Here is a 16,365-nt window from a genome sequence, read left to right as displayed (position 1 = left end):
AGACACACATTCAGACGCCCCATAATCGTAGTATTTCTCGACATTAATGCGGCGTTCGACTCCGTTGATCGTAAGCTTCTATGGCAGTGTTTGTCACTGAAAGGAGTACCAAAGAAGTACATTAACCTCGTAAAGGCTCTCTACTCGAACACAACTGGTAGAGTGAGAGCTTATGGCAAACTGTCATCAGAATTGATTACCTAAAATGGTGTTCGTCAGAGCTGTCCACTCTCTCCATTCTTGTTTAACTTTGTCGTTGACTTACTTTTAGAGATGACACTTTCCTCATCTAAATTTCCAGGAGTTGAACTTCTACCGGGAGATCCACCTTTTCACCTAGAATATGCAGATGACATAGTTTTATTTGGTGAAGTCACTGACAAAATGAAGAGTCTTCCGACCACCCTAAACAACAATGCAAGCATGTTCGGGATGCGATTCCCTCCCTCGAAATGCAAAATGTTGCTTCAGGATTGGGTGGCATCGACACCCAAACTAATGATAGGGAGTGAAGTAGTTGAGCGTGTCGACCGCTTCACTTATCTTGGAAGTCTCATCAGCCCTTGTGGTCTGGTGTGTGACGAAATCTCAGCACGGATACAGAAGGCTCGACTAGCTTTTGCCAACTTGCATCATTTATGGCATGGGTGAGATATCCGTCCATCAACCAAAGGACGTGTTTACTGTGCAGCCGTTCGTTCCGTCCTACTTTATGGCAGTGAAACATGGCCGGTAAGAGTATAGGATATTCGTAGGTTACTAGTATTCAATCATAGGTGTCTTCGAAACATTGCTCGTATATCCTGGGACCATCGAGTAAGTAACGCAGTTGTTAGGAAACGGGTACTACGTAAGGATGGCAAATCGATTGATGAGGTAGTGAAACTTCATTAATTGAGATGGCTGGGACACGTGTTACATATACCCAACCACCGACCGCCCCGACGTGCGATGTTCGATGGTATAGGAGTAGGTTGGAAGAAAGCTAAGGGCAGCCAGACCAAAACATGGCACAAGTCCATGAAGTCACTGACAAGTGGACTGAGCCATGTTGGTAGGTGTAGACTACCTGGTTGGGGACTGCGAGATTATAGGAACCGATGGTAAGAGACCCTGAATGACATGGCTCAAAATCGTTTGCAATGGCGCAGGTGAATACACTCTTTGTGTTCTCCCAAATTCTAATCTTCTGAATTCTTCATGTCCCTTTTTTTCCTCTTCCCAAATTTATTTCACTGTATTATACTCCTTGAATTACATCTTCAAACCCTAATCTTTCCGATTACTGCTTATACTCTTACTACATCTACCACTACGGGATTTGAATGGACAACTGCATCTCTGTGCTAATGTGGTATGGCAACTCGAACTGATGTACGTACGTACGAAGTTCTACGTTGTTACTGACCAACTGACTGACTATTCATTCAACTGACCAGTATCAAGCTTACATTTAGGTTAATCAGTGTAAGTAATTGTTATTCTATCATTTAGAAATTGTTTAATAATCTAGATAAAATGACTCTTTCCTAAAAGAATCACCTAGAAGTTTGGTGACTATGGTCATCATTATAATGGTAATCAATATTAATTCTAGACATATTTTTAAACACAGTGCGAGCGAACTTACAGAAAAGTGATCCGGCGGACAATGTTGGTCGCAAAACGCACTCTTTCGGATTCCTAGATCTCCAGGATCATCTGTGTGCTCGATTTTCATATACAATCCAGCATGTTGTGCACATGTCACATGAAATGCGCGATAACAACTAGATTTATGACACTGTATACAAGCACCAACATTGCGTTGTTTACAAATGAAACACTGAAGACGCCATCTACAGAAAATGAAGATCATTATTGATGTAAACAAATTAAAAGCTTTAATCCAATACAAAAATACAACTGAACGCACTTATGTTAATAAATCTGTTATTTCATCTAAAATTCCGAGGTAGACAAATTAGGAACTACTTCTAAATTTGAATATATTACAGAAGGAACATTCAGTTAGTCCTATTGAGCAATGCTACCTTCCTTCCTAAAAATTTATTTAAAAAATCCTTATTGAAGCTGTAGGTCATTAAACTAGACCTTTAGTCAGCATATCTAGTTTACCAATACTAATACATACTTACTTACGCCTGTTATCCCTTGTGGAGGAGCATAGACCAACCACCAGCATTCCTCATCCAAATCTGTCCTGGGCAATCCTTTCCGGTTGCTTTTCATCATTTTCATGTCTGCTTCCAATTCCCGACGAAGTGTATTTTTTGGCCTTCCTCTTTTCTATTTCCCTTCAGGATTCCAAGTTAGCGCTTGCCTAGAGATACAATCTGATGATTTCCTCAATGTGTGTCCTATCCGCTTCCAACGTCTTTACCTAATTTCCTCTTCAGTTGGAAGGTGGTTTGTTCTCACCCACAGTAGGCTGTTGCTGATGGTATCCGGTCAACGGACATCCAGTATCACAAGTAAACAACCGTTTATAAATGCCTGTACCCTTTTGATGATGTTTGTGGTAGTTCTCCTCTTTTCAGCCGCGTATAGTAGAACTGTCTTGACGTTCGTACTGAAAATTCTCACATTGATGTTGGTTGACAGTTATTTTGAGTTCTAAACATTCTTCAGTCATAGGAATCCGGCCCTTGCTTTGCCCTTACATCTGCCTCAGATCATCCTTGTTCATCAATGATGTTTACCAGGTACGTGAGTTTCCATATCTTCCAGAGTTTCTTCATCAAGCTTGACTGTGTCGGTGTTCTCCGTGTTGTATTTCAGGATCTTGCTTTTCCCCTTGTGTATGTTGAGGCCTACTGATGCAGAGACTGCTGCTACACTGGCAGTCTTCGCCTACATTTGTTATTGTGTATTAGATAGAAGGGCCAGGTCATCTGTGAAGTCCAAATCGTTTAGTTGCATCTAACCTGTTCATTGTATTAGCCCCCAAATGCCTTGGTACGGCAGAGAGTGGTAAGAGTCCGCTCTTCCTCTCGAAATACTCTCATATGGCCACGCGTATACAGTCTCTGCCAGGGAAGTCCTACTCATTGCCTTCTCGTGGCGGGGGTGTTGTTTACGAAAATGAGAGGACGGAAAGCGAATGTCCGGCTCTTTAACCGGGTTGGTGGACATGGAGAGTCCATCTAGGGAAGTTGGAAAACCCTGATTCCAAATCAATGGTGCACGTGGGCTTCAGTATTCTGAAGGAACAGATGGCGTATAAACCAATCGTTGGTCACCGGCTACCATGGGACCACATCTCCTCACGATGCTTCACTGCCTTGTGGATCAGACCTTTGGGTCGAAGGCTCCGGGTGTGGCCCCCTAAGAAAACCACCTGCTTCGGTTTGGGCACCCGGGCAGTATCACAGCCCTCACACATATCAAATGAGATTTGTGTGGCGCATATGTATTTGGTGCCTCATTGTACCAATATCTATGTGTTAAAATGAATAAATAATAAAATTGTATTCCGTGCGTCCCCTTATATGTCGAGGTCTTGATAATCCAGTCAACTACCAGAACAAATAGAAAGTATGGGAGTAAGCAGCCTTGTCTGACTTCGGTCCTCATTTGGAATGCATCTATCAGCTGTCCTCCATGCACCACTTTGCAGTGTAGTCCGAAGTATGAATTCCGTATTATTTTGACGATTTCAGGTACACCATAGTGTCGAAAAAGGCTTCACAAGGTTCTCCTATCTACACCGCCAAACGCTTCCTCATAATCAAGGAAGTTGATGTATAGTGACGAGTTCCATGAAGATGATTGTTCGACGATAATACGTAGTGTTGCGATTTGGTCTGTGCACGAACGATCCTTACAGAACGCGGCCTGTTGATTATTAACACATAATGAAATAATTTTCCATGTTTAAGAAAACTACGGCCAAGAAATTGTTCGATTTAAAATCAAGATTACGTGAAATGGAAGTAACAAATCTGATATTATTGTCAAAAAGCCAAATCTCTACTAACGAAATCCAAAGACTGAAATAACAGTAAGGGAAAAGTATCATAAGCTTTTATCTAACAACAACACATATTGTAAGCTAAACACAATCAATCCAGTGAAACAATACAGTTTCAATTGCATAGACTAGCAAGATTTGCTGCATAATTTGTAAAATGTTAAGTTGTTCAAAGTATTAAATTGAAATTAATAGTGCAACTTTGTGAAACTAAGATTCTTTATTAACCGGTACAAATTGCAAACCATGGTTATAGAGTGAGAAACTGAAAATTGAAAGATTGAAAAGTGAAAGTAGAACACAAAATAAAGAGATGAAGAGTTAAATGATAATTAAGAGTAAGGACTTACGTGTAACGGTAACGAGTGACGGCAATTTATGGTTTAACACTGGCCATACCGCTAAACTTAATATATTGAACGAAACGAAAGAGATTTGTGTGAAAGGAGTGACAAATAAACTTTCAAGAAGTTCTGGCTTTTTCAAATCTTGTGTATTTCTTAGAGAACTTTAATGCCAATAATAGAGCTAAGAGTGCTATATTATAAGCTAATATTTCCTAATTCTTCATCGTCAATACAAGACAAGATCACTTAAAATCTTCACTACTTGTAAAAATCATCATATTATCACCATAATCCATTATGATGAATATCCGTTACAAATACCTAATTCAATTTAATTATTCATCTTACGACATTAGCCTTGATAAGACAATTCTTTTCAACTGGCATTTACTGTATGATAAAGTACGAAGAGAATATAGATATTGGCAGTGTAGCTCAAATAAGAAGTGAAAACTCACTCAACATGTCAAGGTAACAATATCGGTAGAGAAGTATCCATAATAATAAAAATCAAGTCAACAATAATAAATAATGCATTTCCACAAGTTCACTTATGACTAAAAATCAACATGTTAACTTGTATACTAAACCAACCTGGCTGTGGCAATTCTGTCAATGCCTTCCAGAGGTTCAAGGAATGTCAGATTAGCAAACATCACTTCAGGTACCCATAACCCACATATGACGTGAGCCCATCGGTCATCTGTAGTCTTTTTGAAGGCACCGCCTCTATTCGGACAAAGGACACATGAAACTGGTTCACTTGGTGAATGAAGGCATTTACGACACAGCCAAGGACCTTCAGGGACATAAGGAACTCCATAACATTCCTAAAAATAAAAGTGGAACGAGTACTGGTGGTAAACATACTTTTAACTAAACGCATTACAATTCGCATGCTTGAACACTATTACATAGTATTATGATGTGGCATATTGTCCCTATATTTTAAAATATTTCAATACTTAATTTAAAGGAGTCAGGGGACGAGATGTCATTTTGTCATAATAAACCTAGTGACTATCCGCTATATGAGTATTTAGTAACGAGCCAATTTGACAACTGTAAGTGGTTAATGAGATATGTATTTATTTATTCCATTAATGTTACAATCTTAATGTACTAAGATGTTTGGGACATGTGTTACATATTTCCAGCAACAGCCCCAGGAACCTGAGGGAAAAATAGAGTATGAACCTACTCTCAGTCACATACTTTCAATTCATTCATTTATATAAACACAAACATTGGTACAAAGAGGCACCAAGATATATGTGCACCACATAAAGTAAACATCATTCACTTTGTGTATGAACTGAGATACTGTCTGGGTGCCCAAACCAAAGCAGGCGGTTTCTTAGTGGGCCATTCCCTGAAACTTTGATCGAGAGGTCTAGTTCACAAGTAATACGTTGGAAAAAAGGTAGGGGAGGTCAAACCAAAAGGTGGCATCAGTTCATAAAGTTATTGACTGCTAATTTGATCCATACTAGTGGGTGCACACTAACTGGTTGAGAACCAGGAGATTGTCATGGTAAATGGTTGGAGACGACGAGTGGCATGATTCAGAATCAGCCACTGTAGTGCAAATATATCCTCTCTTTATTTGCTTTTAAAAATTGAGTTTCCAAATTATTTTATACCTTTGATTCTGCGAATTAATTCTTTCTTCTCGAATTATATTCTCTATACCTAACCTTTCTTTTAATATCACTGATATTACTAATTAGGTATTCGTTCTGACAATTTTGTACCGTTTTGCTTGTGAGTTGTAGCAACTGGAACAAATGAACATAGGTTTAAAGCTGATTGATGACATCATAAAACGTAATTGGCATACTAACATGTTATTATGCATATTTATACGTTTCATTCCAAATAGTTAGTCAGTCAGTCAGCTACAACGTGGGACCAGGCACAATATATGCATCGGTCCAAGTTGCCATACCTCATTAACACAACAAGATGAACACCGGATTCATAAAAGCAGTTAATTCAGTTGGGGTAATATGTAAAAGAAAGATTGCAATAAGGATATAGTACAGGAAGAAAGAATTAGTTCGTAGAAGGAAAGATATGAAGTGATTTTAACCTCTTAGTTTAAGGGAAGACAAAGAGTGTATACACCGACGCCATTGTGATCGATTCTGGGCCATGTCACCAAGAGTCTCCAACTATTGGTTACGACAAGCGCGCGGACCCCAACCAAGTAGTCTGCATCTACCAACATGGCTCAGACTAGAAGTTAGTGACTTCAAGCACTGATGCCACGTTTTGGTTTGGCCGCCCCTAACTTTCTTCCAATCATCTCCAACACCGGTTAGCATTGCACGTCGTGGTAATCGGTGTTCAGGTATACGTAACACGTGGCCCAGCCATCTCAGTCGATGAAGATTCACAACCTCATCAACTGATTTACCATCATTTCCTAATACCCTGCGTCTAACCTCACTATTACTTACCCGGTGATCCCAGCAGACGCCAGCAATATTTCTAAGGCATCTGTGCTCAAATACTAGTAGCTTACGAGTATCTTCTACTCTTAGTGGCCATGTTTCGCTGCCGTAAAGTAAAACAGAACGGACTGCCGCGCAGTATACTCGTCCTTTTATTGATAGACGGATATCTCGCCTTCGCCATAGGTGACGTAAGTTGGCAAAGGCCAAGCGAGCTTTTCGAATCCGTGCTGAGATTTCGTCAGACACCAACCCATTAGGGCTGATCAGACTTCCAAGATAAGTGAAGTTGTCGACTACTTCACTCCCTATCCTTAGTTCAGGTGTTGACGCAGACCAGTCCTGAAGCAACAACTTGCATTTAGAGGGAGAGAATCGCGTCCCAAACATTCTGGCATTGTTGCTTAGTGCTACCAGAAGACTCTTCATTTTATCAGCGTCTTCACCAAACAGGACTATATCATCTGCGTATTCTAAGTCGATAAGTGAACCTCCTGGAAGGAGATCAGTACCCGAGAATTCAGTAGACGAGAATGTTATTTCCATCAATAAGTCTATGATGAAGTTAAACAAAAATGGAGAAAGTGGACAGCCTTGACGGACACCACTTGAGGTTGCAAAAGTGGATGACAGTTCGCCATAAGCTTTGACTCGAATGGTAGTGGTCGAGTAAAGAGTCTTCACAAGGCTTATGTACTTCTGAGGTACGCCTTTCATTCCAAATAGTTAAGGATGGTATAAGGTTAGAAAACTAATAAGTACTGCTCCCTAATGAAGGTAAAGGAAATTTTTAAAAACAATTACGTACCTAGTTACCAGAACACATATTTGAAGCGTTCTGCAAGTTATCAAAGTAACAGTAGCACAAAGTTACCTACTCACCATTAAAGAATCACTAAAAACAGGTCCTAACGAACATCGAAAAACATCAAAAATATTTGTAAAATATGGCTAGAAAATCAAGGTTGATAACTAAGAAGCCGTCAAAAAAGTGAAGGTGGAACTTGTAATCAAATAGTTGGATGAAGATGAACATGAGACAAAATTAAGAGTTCGTTATACCATGAAAATCACTGCCCCCCCAAAAGAACATATATGTGCCACTGCTATAATGTGAGTACATGTAATTTCTTTTTTCGCATAGCTCATTGAGTATAAACTGGTTGATGCACGTTCATGAGGAAGCAATCAAATATGAGCGTATAATCTTATTCACTGAACTAAATGTCCCCAAATCATTGGATGCTTAGATAATTTGAAGAGTATATAAACTTTAGCGAGTTAACAACAAACAAAAGGGTTTAATCGCATTAAACGCAGTGACTTTATCATAATGCAATGAAGTAGACACAGTTCTGATGAAATAAACAAAAATTTAAAATGGAAAAGGATTATAACGTACCTGATGTACGGCTAAGTTGCAAACATCACAAAATAATATAACATTCGTATTTTCGCAAGTCCCATCCTGACATACAGCACATACAGCATCTTCATCGATACCTGAATGGTTGCCGCCAATATCAGGGAAAACGTCTGTCGTTTCACAACCATTTGAAGTAAACAACCGGAATCTGGCCTTTTTTTCAAACCTGTCCATAATCCATTCCAGAGTAGATTCAGAGACAGGTGGTAAAGATAGACTATTGCGTTTAGCATTGATCCTTTTAAGCCAAAAAAGATCCTATACAGAATAAAGAGTTAATACCATATGTGACGACTAGATCAAAGTATTAAGCTTTAAAAGTCAGATATTTTATTGATACAGGTCGTCTTGACCTACGAAAGAAATGGTAACTAGGTTACCGTAAAATATCGGCAAAATCATACAACGTTTTACAGCTTAATGTAGCTTTTTTCGGTATCAAAAATAACACTGTTTTGTAATACCACCTTATACCATGAAGCTGTACGATAGTGATAAAGTCATTCGACTTTCAACTACTAAGAGTTAGGTTCGAGCCCTGCTTTACCTACTTCGATAGCTTCACTAGCCTTTACACCTAGAGTGTGGCTTATACTCAATTACCTAGGGAACAAGTTGATCCCACTTTTTAATTTAAATATCATTTACACAGTTATTTGGTAATAAACCTATTTGATAGTTGAAGAGACTACGTAACTTTCTTACGTCAGTTATTTAAATTATGCTAGAAAGTAGGGTGATTAAAATCGCTCTATATCATTTTGTTCGGAATAATTATCTTAGCATAGTACTCATCACTGGTTAACGTAAACAATACAGCAACTTCAATAATTTATTAAGATAATATTCTAAAAATATTTACTTTAGTAAAACTAGGTCTATGTGAGATCAGATCAAGTTTACTATAAGACCGCAATTGTACACCTTATAATAGATTTGAAGAGAATTAGAATTTCTAAAACAATAACCAAGATAAACATGAGATTTCTTAAACATACAAATCAATAACTTGTGGTATAAAACAAAACGATGATCATCTCTGATATTTATTCACAAGTAAATAACAAGGTGGTTGGTATTTGTTCATATATTAGTCCGTTAAGAGGACAGATAAATAATACAGTTGACTTTTATGATATTAAAATCAACTGCGAATAACAACAGTCATAAAGGATCCCTCTTCTTATTAAGTGGTTGATATGATTTGTATCCTGATATAAAATTTTTTCATGAAAGTTTTTTTTGTGGATGCCGGCTCAGTGGTCCAGTAGGTTAAGCGTTCGCGCGCGAGACCGAAGGCCCTGGGTTCGAATCCCGAGAGCGGGACCGTGAATGCGCACTGCTGAGGAGTCCCACAATAGGACGAAACGGCCGTCCAGTGCTTCCAGGTTTCCAACGGTGGTTTAACATCAATCGGTTCATGATCTTAATCAATAAGAGAATCAAGTAGTTGAAAAATATATGTAAATTAGCTTATGAAACTAAACGTTCCCATTAACACAAAATATATCTACAAATATCATATTTACCTCTTCATCTAAATCATACTCAACAACTTCATCCAATTCATCTGATGTCTTTTCAATAAAACGAATATAACTTGAACCTTCTTTTAAACGAACTGACTTTCGAATAGAAAATTCTGGATCAATTGAATAAACCGCCTTTGGTACCTCAATAACATTGTTCACTTCTATGCCATTTGTATAGAGGGAGCCTTTCTCACATAGATCAGACTGTTGTTTATCTGAAAATTGTCCTATAGTCAAACCACTCTTGTTATTCTTAATGCGACCCTTGTTTTTGTGATGAAGCATTTTACTTCTACTAGATGGTTGCTTTTTGTTAATTGGAACCCCTTCTGTTTTAGATAACACTTGCGCTGAGGTGCAGGAATCTTTGTCTTCTACCTTGTTTGACATATTTTGCAAGCAAATGGTAAGAGGGACGCATATGTTACAGCGAAACGTGTGACCTTTGGTGGCTGGAGAAGCTTCAAAAACCACAGAAGTATGCGCATCAGTAAAAGTCATAGGGGTTTTGCTTTGTTGTCGACATAAATTTTCGGTTGGATGACCAAAAACAACTGGCGCCTTTCCAATCTGATCAGAACCATTCTCTAAAGCAGACGCACATTTAAAGTTGCTAGAAACTTCACCATTTACAAGTGGTCCAGGAATATCTATTGGAGCGGGAGGGCGGTGGAGAAGCATATGTTTTTGCATATAGCTGTATGATCTGCAAACTTTCTGGCATGTTTCTGATGGGCACACAAAGGGGGGTTTGTTGCCCTGAATTCTTGAGAGGAAGTCATCGATATCAAAGTCAACGGGATGGTAAACCATCTAGAAAGGAAAATAGCTGTTTCAAGAAACAAAAACAAACCATTGGAACATGGCACTTAACATTTCTATGAAAGCACAGGCTACTTTACGAAATTAAAACGAAAAAACAAGGGTGCATAAATGAAGGAAATGCAAAAAGAATAATAGCAATTTGTCGACAAAAAAAGCAAACACTGAAAAAATGTTGAACAGCTAAGTATTCTTTGGCAATTACAAAGACGTCAAACCCTGGGTTCGAAGATTTCAAAAGTGATTTACAGTGATGTTATAACTATCAGTCCATGCATTTGTACAAATGTGTTCAATTACATACCACACCAATTGAGATCTAAAACCACTGACATTTCAGACAAAACAGAACATTCACGATGCTTATATAACTACAAGACTTAAATCCCCAACCAGTGCCTCGGTGAACCGTTTTGATTAATCTATCTATTGACTTGCGTCAACGCCTGAAATAACGAGTGAAGTGGTTGGATACATCGGTCAACTCATCTATTTCGGGAGTTTCATTGGTCCTGATGCTCTGGTATCTGACGAAATCTCGGCAAAGATTCAGAAGTGTCGACTGCCTTCCGTCGACTCGCGTCACTTGTAACCTAGGTGAGATATCCGTCTTACAACCAAAGAAAGACTTTACTGCGCAGCAGTTTGCTCCATCCTATTTTACGGGTGTGAAACAGACACATTAAGGATGGATGCTATTTGTAGGTTACTAGTATTCAATTGTAGGTGTCTTAGGAGAATCGCTTGTGTATTATGGGATCACAGAGTAAGTAATGTCTGGGGTTAGAAATGGAGTACTAGGTAAGGATGACAAATCGATTAATGAGGATGTAAATCTTCATGAAGTTACTGAAATTGGACTTAGCCATTTTAATAACTGTAGATTACCTGATTGGAGTCCGCGTGATTATCGTTACCAATAGTCAGAGGCTTTGAATGACATGACTCAAAATCGTTTGCAATGGCGCAGGTGCATGCATTCTTTATCTTTCTCCAAATTCTAATATTTTGAATTCTTCATAACTGTTTTTGTGTTTTTAACTCACTGATTTATAATTTCTTGAATCGTATCATTGATATCTAGTCATTCCAATCAACATTCATACTGTTACTACCTCTACTATTCAGGGATTCGGTGTGACACTTTCATCTGTGCTAATGATGTATGGCTACTTGAACTGATGTACATACGTGCCAGGTTCTACGTTGTTACTGGCTGAACCTACTTCTACTTTTTATCTTATACGGTCATACGTCAACCAGTATGAAAAACCAAGAAAAACAGCAACTCGAAGTGCACAGTATATGCGAGGCTTTCAGACCTATGCTGAGATTTCATCAGTGACAAGATGATCGGGGTTGATGTGACAGCCTAGGCAAACAAATATACATGTTTCATACACCAAGATTTCTTGATAGACTTTAAAAAGAAAGAACAATGAGGTTTTCAGACCTTGTTCTTGCTCTATTTAAATATAAATATCGTAAGATCTTGTAGGTAAGTATATTGGTTCGTAATACCGCACTTGGAAACAGCGAAGAGGGAAAGTAAAGAAATGGAGATAACAGTGCTAACAGTAGTTGAACAGCGAAGATAGAGAATAAGGTAGAAAATATGGAGAAACTCAATAATTTCAACTACAAGAACCAGGACCTTGTATAAGTTCCCATCAGAAGACAAACAATGGATGTATTTGGTCAAAGCAGCCAATCGTGAGTAACGCTCCTCGAGGTCACCAAAAATAGACCATCATTATTTGAATGAATCTATCCAGGTTTTAAAGTTCGTGAAATGGTTTTTACAATGGGATAATGAACTTTACATTACTAAACTAGGTGTTGGTATAGGTGAATTGGGGGATGGCAGTATTGGACATTCTCGCGACTAACATCCATATTTTCAGATATCAAAAACGAAATGACCGCCTGCCGTTATAATCACTGAAGGAGATCATATTGACGATATTTCGAAAAAACAGTTCTGCACTTAATGTTAGGTTGAAAATCCTTCAAGAACAACCGCCTTTGTACACGTTATGAAAAGAACAAGAAAGCACTTTTCTTGTCAAGGTCCTTCAGAAACGAGGGCACATTCTTTGGCTTTTGATGGAAACAGCTATCTACTGTAAATGCAGCTATCAACATAAAAAGCCATCTTCAAAATATTACGAAGTCCAAGGACAGTTTAAACTATCCGAGACAGTAATATCCGCGGAATCGATCACGCAAAGTAAAACGACCCGCAAAAAACGAACATCTTATTTCTAGTTCTTAATTACCAAGGAGTAATCTCCTGTTACTAAACATATTCAGGTACTAATCCAAAACTTCATATTTAAATCACATTTTGAGTCTAATCTCTTCAAACCTATGGTATCGGATGGACGGCAAGGATTAGAGTCAATGATGATTTACGCTTTTTACACCTGAATCTGGTCATGAACGATATAAGCTTTAAGAACTGACCTTTCAAATCCCATGGAACCATATGTTCAATAAGTACCGTATAAGTTCATAAATACCGCTTCTGAAGAGGAAAGTAACTTTCCAATATACATTGTTTATGCAAAGAATAGTTGTGTATCAAATAAGAAGAGCCATTGCTTATCAAACTCCTTATTTATTGCTGATGCTTTAACAATTGATTGTTTAAGATAAAAACCTGGTGTCTGGTAGATAAGACCTAGTGAAATGGCTCACTGACCGGGAATATTTTGTATATTCGTCGAGAGACTGATAATCAGACTCTGGGAATGGAGTGAAAATACCCAATCAAACAGTCTAAGTTTTTGATCTAGTTGTCCTGAACCCTACTTTATTCATTGAAAATATTTTCATTAAGAGCATATGCCCTTATACTGTTCATTAATTTAATTCAATCAATGGTCTTATGGACGTCATTTAATAACTCTGCAAGACGAATTCCGAGCTAGTCAGAAATGGCACCAGGAACATACTTTAAAGCTGGAGAACGCGATTCCCCTGACATTACAGATGCATCTTTCCAAATTCTTGCACCTAAATATAGTCGTTGGGAGCTCTTCTGCAGCCAAAAATAAATGTCACATTTCCCCTGATATTAAAGACTGATGATCTCACAAGAAAATACTTGGTAAAAGTTTCCTCAAAATCAAATAGAGAAAAATGAATTATCAGCCTCGTTTAACTGAGCCTATGAAATACAAAACTAGACTTTTGTACACCATCATAAAAAGAAGGTCACATTTCAAGATAGACCTTCTGAATCAGGATTTTACAAGCATACAAAACTCCCAAACTCTAGCTTTTTAAGTGGTTGGCTAAGGACTCCGAACCTGGTTGCTCCTAATGAGGCGTATCAGTACCTATGGGTCTCTCCCCTGACCTATTTTATATTAATCGCAGCGGTTGAGATTTTTAATCTTTTTGGACCAAAGAGGTCCTGAAACAGTTCAACCCTTAAAAATATACATGATTTGATGGCATCCAACCTAGGTTCTGGAAAGAATGTACAGACTTGCTTTACTCCTACTGCTTCAAATGGTTCATTTCCTAGGCCAAACTGCCCTCTGAAAAGGAAAAAGTTCTAAATGTAACTTCATGTATGAGGCAAGAAGGTTGTACTCATCAACCATGAGCTTTTTGTTACATATAGTTATGAAGGCCATAGAATCTCAAAAATAAATCACATGAACTTAACATGTTGGTCAGATGGGATAGCTGGACATCATCATCCTGAGCATCTATGATGCCCCGTTTCTCAAAGGGGTTAGACATCGTCAGTCATAAAATTCTGCATTTGGAACTAAAACCACTAGCTGAATGTGTTTGCTCCGTATTTTTGGTTTGATTTATATTGTAAGGTAGGTACTGTGTAGTCGGTGGAATGTTATTATTATTGTTCACAAACATATGTGTACATTAGTGTTTTGAAGTAACCATTTCGGGTTTCTTCAAAAAGTGCAATGATACACAGGTTTCAATAATGTTAGCATTATGTTTTTCATATTTGAAAAAGAGGAAAAATCATAACAATGATGATAGAATAATAGTGGTAAACCAGGTTTTATGTAATTGATAAGAATATTGAGTTGACTTTGAGGAAGAAAAAGGAGAAAATAAGAGAATAGAAATAATGGAGACGTGGAATACACAGATAGTTTATTAAGCGTGTTTATGATCACAGAACAAGAATAAACGACTATTCATGTATTGTCAAATTAGTAACAAAAATAAAGTAGAGAATAATTAAGAAAGAATAACTTGTCATTGCAGTGAGATATTATGTTAGAATAAATGTTTGTGCAATCATAGTTTGTAGTGATGCTATAGAAGTCTCAAATAAGTGAAAACGGATAACCAAATATCAATAGGTGTGAGTCATATATGCACGTTCTTTCTAACATTACTTTCAAACTCACTGGGATATAACAAAAAATATATTTATTAATAACTCTCTATTTAAAGGTATGTTTAACTGAAAAGTAGTGATCAAACTAATTATTATATTCAAATATTTTCGCTATTTTGACATTTTACTTGAACACTCAACTACATCCCCTTGTTGCATTACGTTTCTCACAGTTCATTTCTTTCTTCTGATTGACGTACGTATAGTACCTCACAATGAATGTTGTGTCCACTCATACGTTCAGTTACTTATCACGGATTAAGTTGACTTCTAAAGGTTAACGTCCAGTTTGTTCAGATCCTACTAATTTTCATATCTTAACCTACGTCATGGCCGATATTACTTGCGAAAAATCTAAATCTCCCACTAGAGAGAACTATATAAAACCATTTAAAGGCGGTGGCCAACCTACATTATGAACTTTGGCATGACCTCTCCATTTCTTGTATCGTGCTTATGGTTGTAAATACAACAAATCCTAGAACATGTGACTCGACATCATCTGTTACTCCTTGTGATCTACCTAAAATTTACACTTGCTTTGAGCACTTATTAGAAAGTGTAGGCAACTCCAGGCACTCGGAAACCCACAAACGGATACCAGGTATCACAGTCCATAGATTGTAAGTCGGCCTGAACTAAATAGTCCATTGATGTAGATCTTGATCATCCATCGGAAAATATATTCCTTCCTTCAACTAAGTATACAAAGGTTGACTATCTAATAGACACTTGCAGCAAGTCTATACGCAACCATAACGATCATGACAATTTCAATGTAAACTCCAATACTTTCAGTAGTGGCAATTCTATGAGTAGTCAAGTGGAGCCCAAGTTCACCCAAACTATTCACGATCTCTAACCGCACAAATATTCAGTCAATTTTACAGAAAACCATGATCTTGAAATTCCAAAAACACGAGGAAATAATTGACTTCATATCCTCAGAAGTGTTTAAAAACTTCGAGGGTTTCAGAATACCACTGAGTATGATATACTTGATAGTGAGAACTCGAAGTCTCTTAAACGTACACTACTATAAGAGTGTGGATTTTCAAAACCTTGGTGTTTAGCACGATTCCATGGATATCTCACTAAAGGTTACTATCCCGTTCTCCTTCACTTTGGTAGTATTACAGAAGCTGATCGCTTCCCTAATAGTCAGTAATTACTTAGAAGTATTCTGGTGTTTAAAACAATTAAAACCACGAATCACAGGTCATCAATCCAATGTCAAATAATAAAAAAATTTCGAATCAACAAGCCTAGTCTATGCACTGGCAATAGTCATGGCGATGCTCACACCTCGAACCCTTCATTTCTATCCTTTGCACCTCCAAGAACTAAGGCAAATCAAGTGTGACGCCCAGTCAAAATGTCAAAACTGTACATAAAATATCTACAGCCGTTCTCCTTGAG

At 37.8% G+C, this 16,365-nt stretch overlaps 1 protein-coding gene across 1 annotated transcript in view; it reads right to left on the bottom strand.

Annotated features, from left to right (window-relative positions):
• Positions 1 to 13,072, bottom strand: part of BRPF1 (Bromodomain and PHD finger-containing protein 1) — a 34,273-nt gene extending 21,201 nt beyond the window's left edge. The window contains exons 1-5 of the mRNA XM_051213100.1: positions 13,023 to 13,072; positions 9,732 to 10,563; positions 8,179 to 8,460; positions 4,915 to 5,150; positions 1,631 to 1,838 (exon numbers count right to left, since the gene is read on the bottom strand). Of these exons, the coding sequence (XP_051069044.1) occupies positions 1,631 to 1,838; positions 4,915 to 5,150; positions 8,179 to 8,460; positions 9,732 to 10,547 (1,542 nt within the window). The 5' untranslated portion in view covers positions 10,548 to 10,563; positions 13,023 to 13,072. The remainder of the gene's footprint in view (positions 1 to 1,630; positions 1,839 to 4,914; positions 5,151 to 8,178; positions 8,461 to 9,731; positions 10,564 to 13,022) is intronic.
• Between the last annotated feature and the right edge of the window lie 3,293 nt (positions 13,073 to 16,365).

The sequence above is a fragment of the Schistosoma haematobium genome, chromosome 3 (assembly GCF_000699445.3).
Source record: "Schistosoma haematobium chromosome 3, whole genome shotgun sequence".
In the NCBI taxonomy this organism is placed as follows: domain Eukaryota; kingdom Metazoa; phylum Platyhelminthes; class Trematoda; order Strigeidida; family Schistosomatidae; genus Schistosoma; species Schistosoma haematobium.
This window is presented reverse-complemented; position numbering and strand designations above follow the sequence as displayed.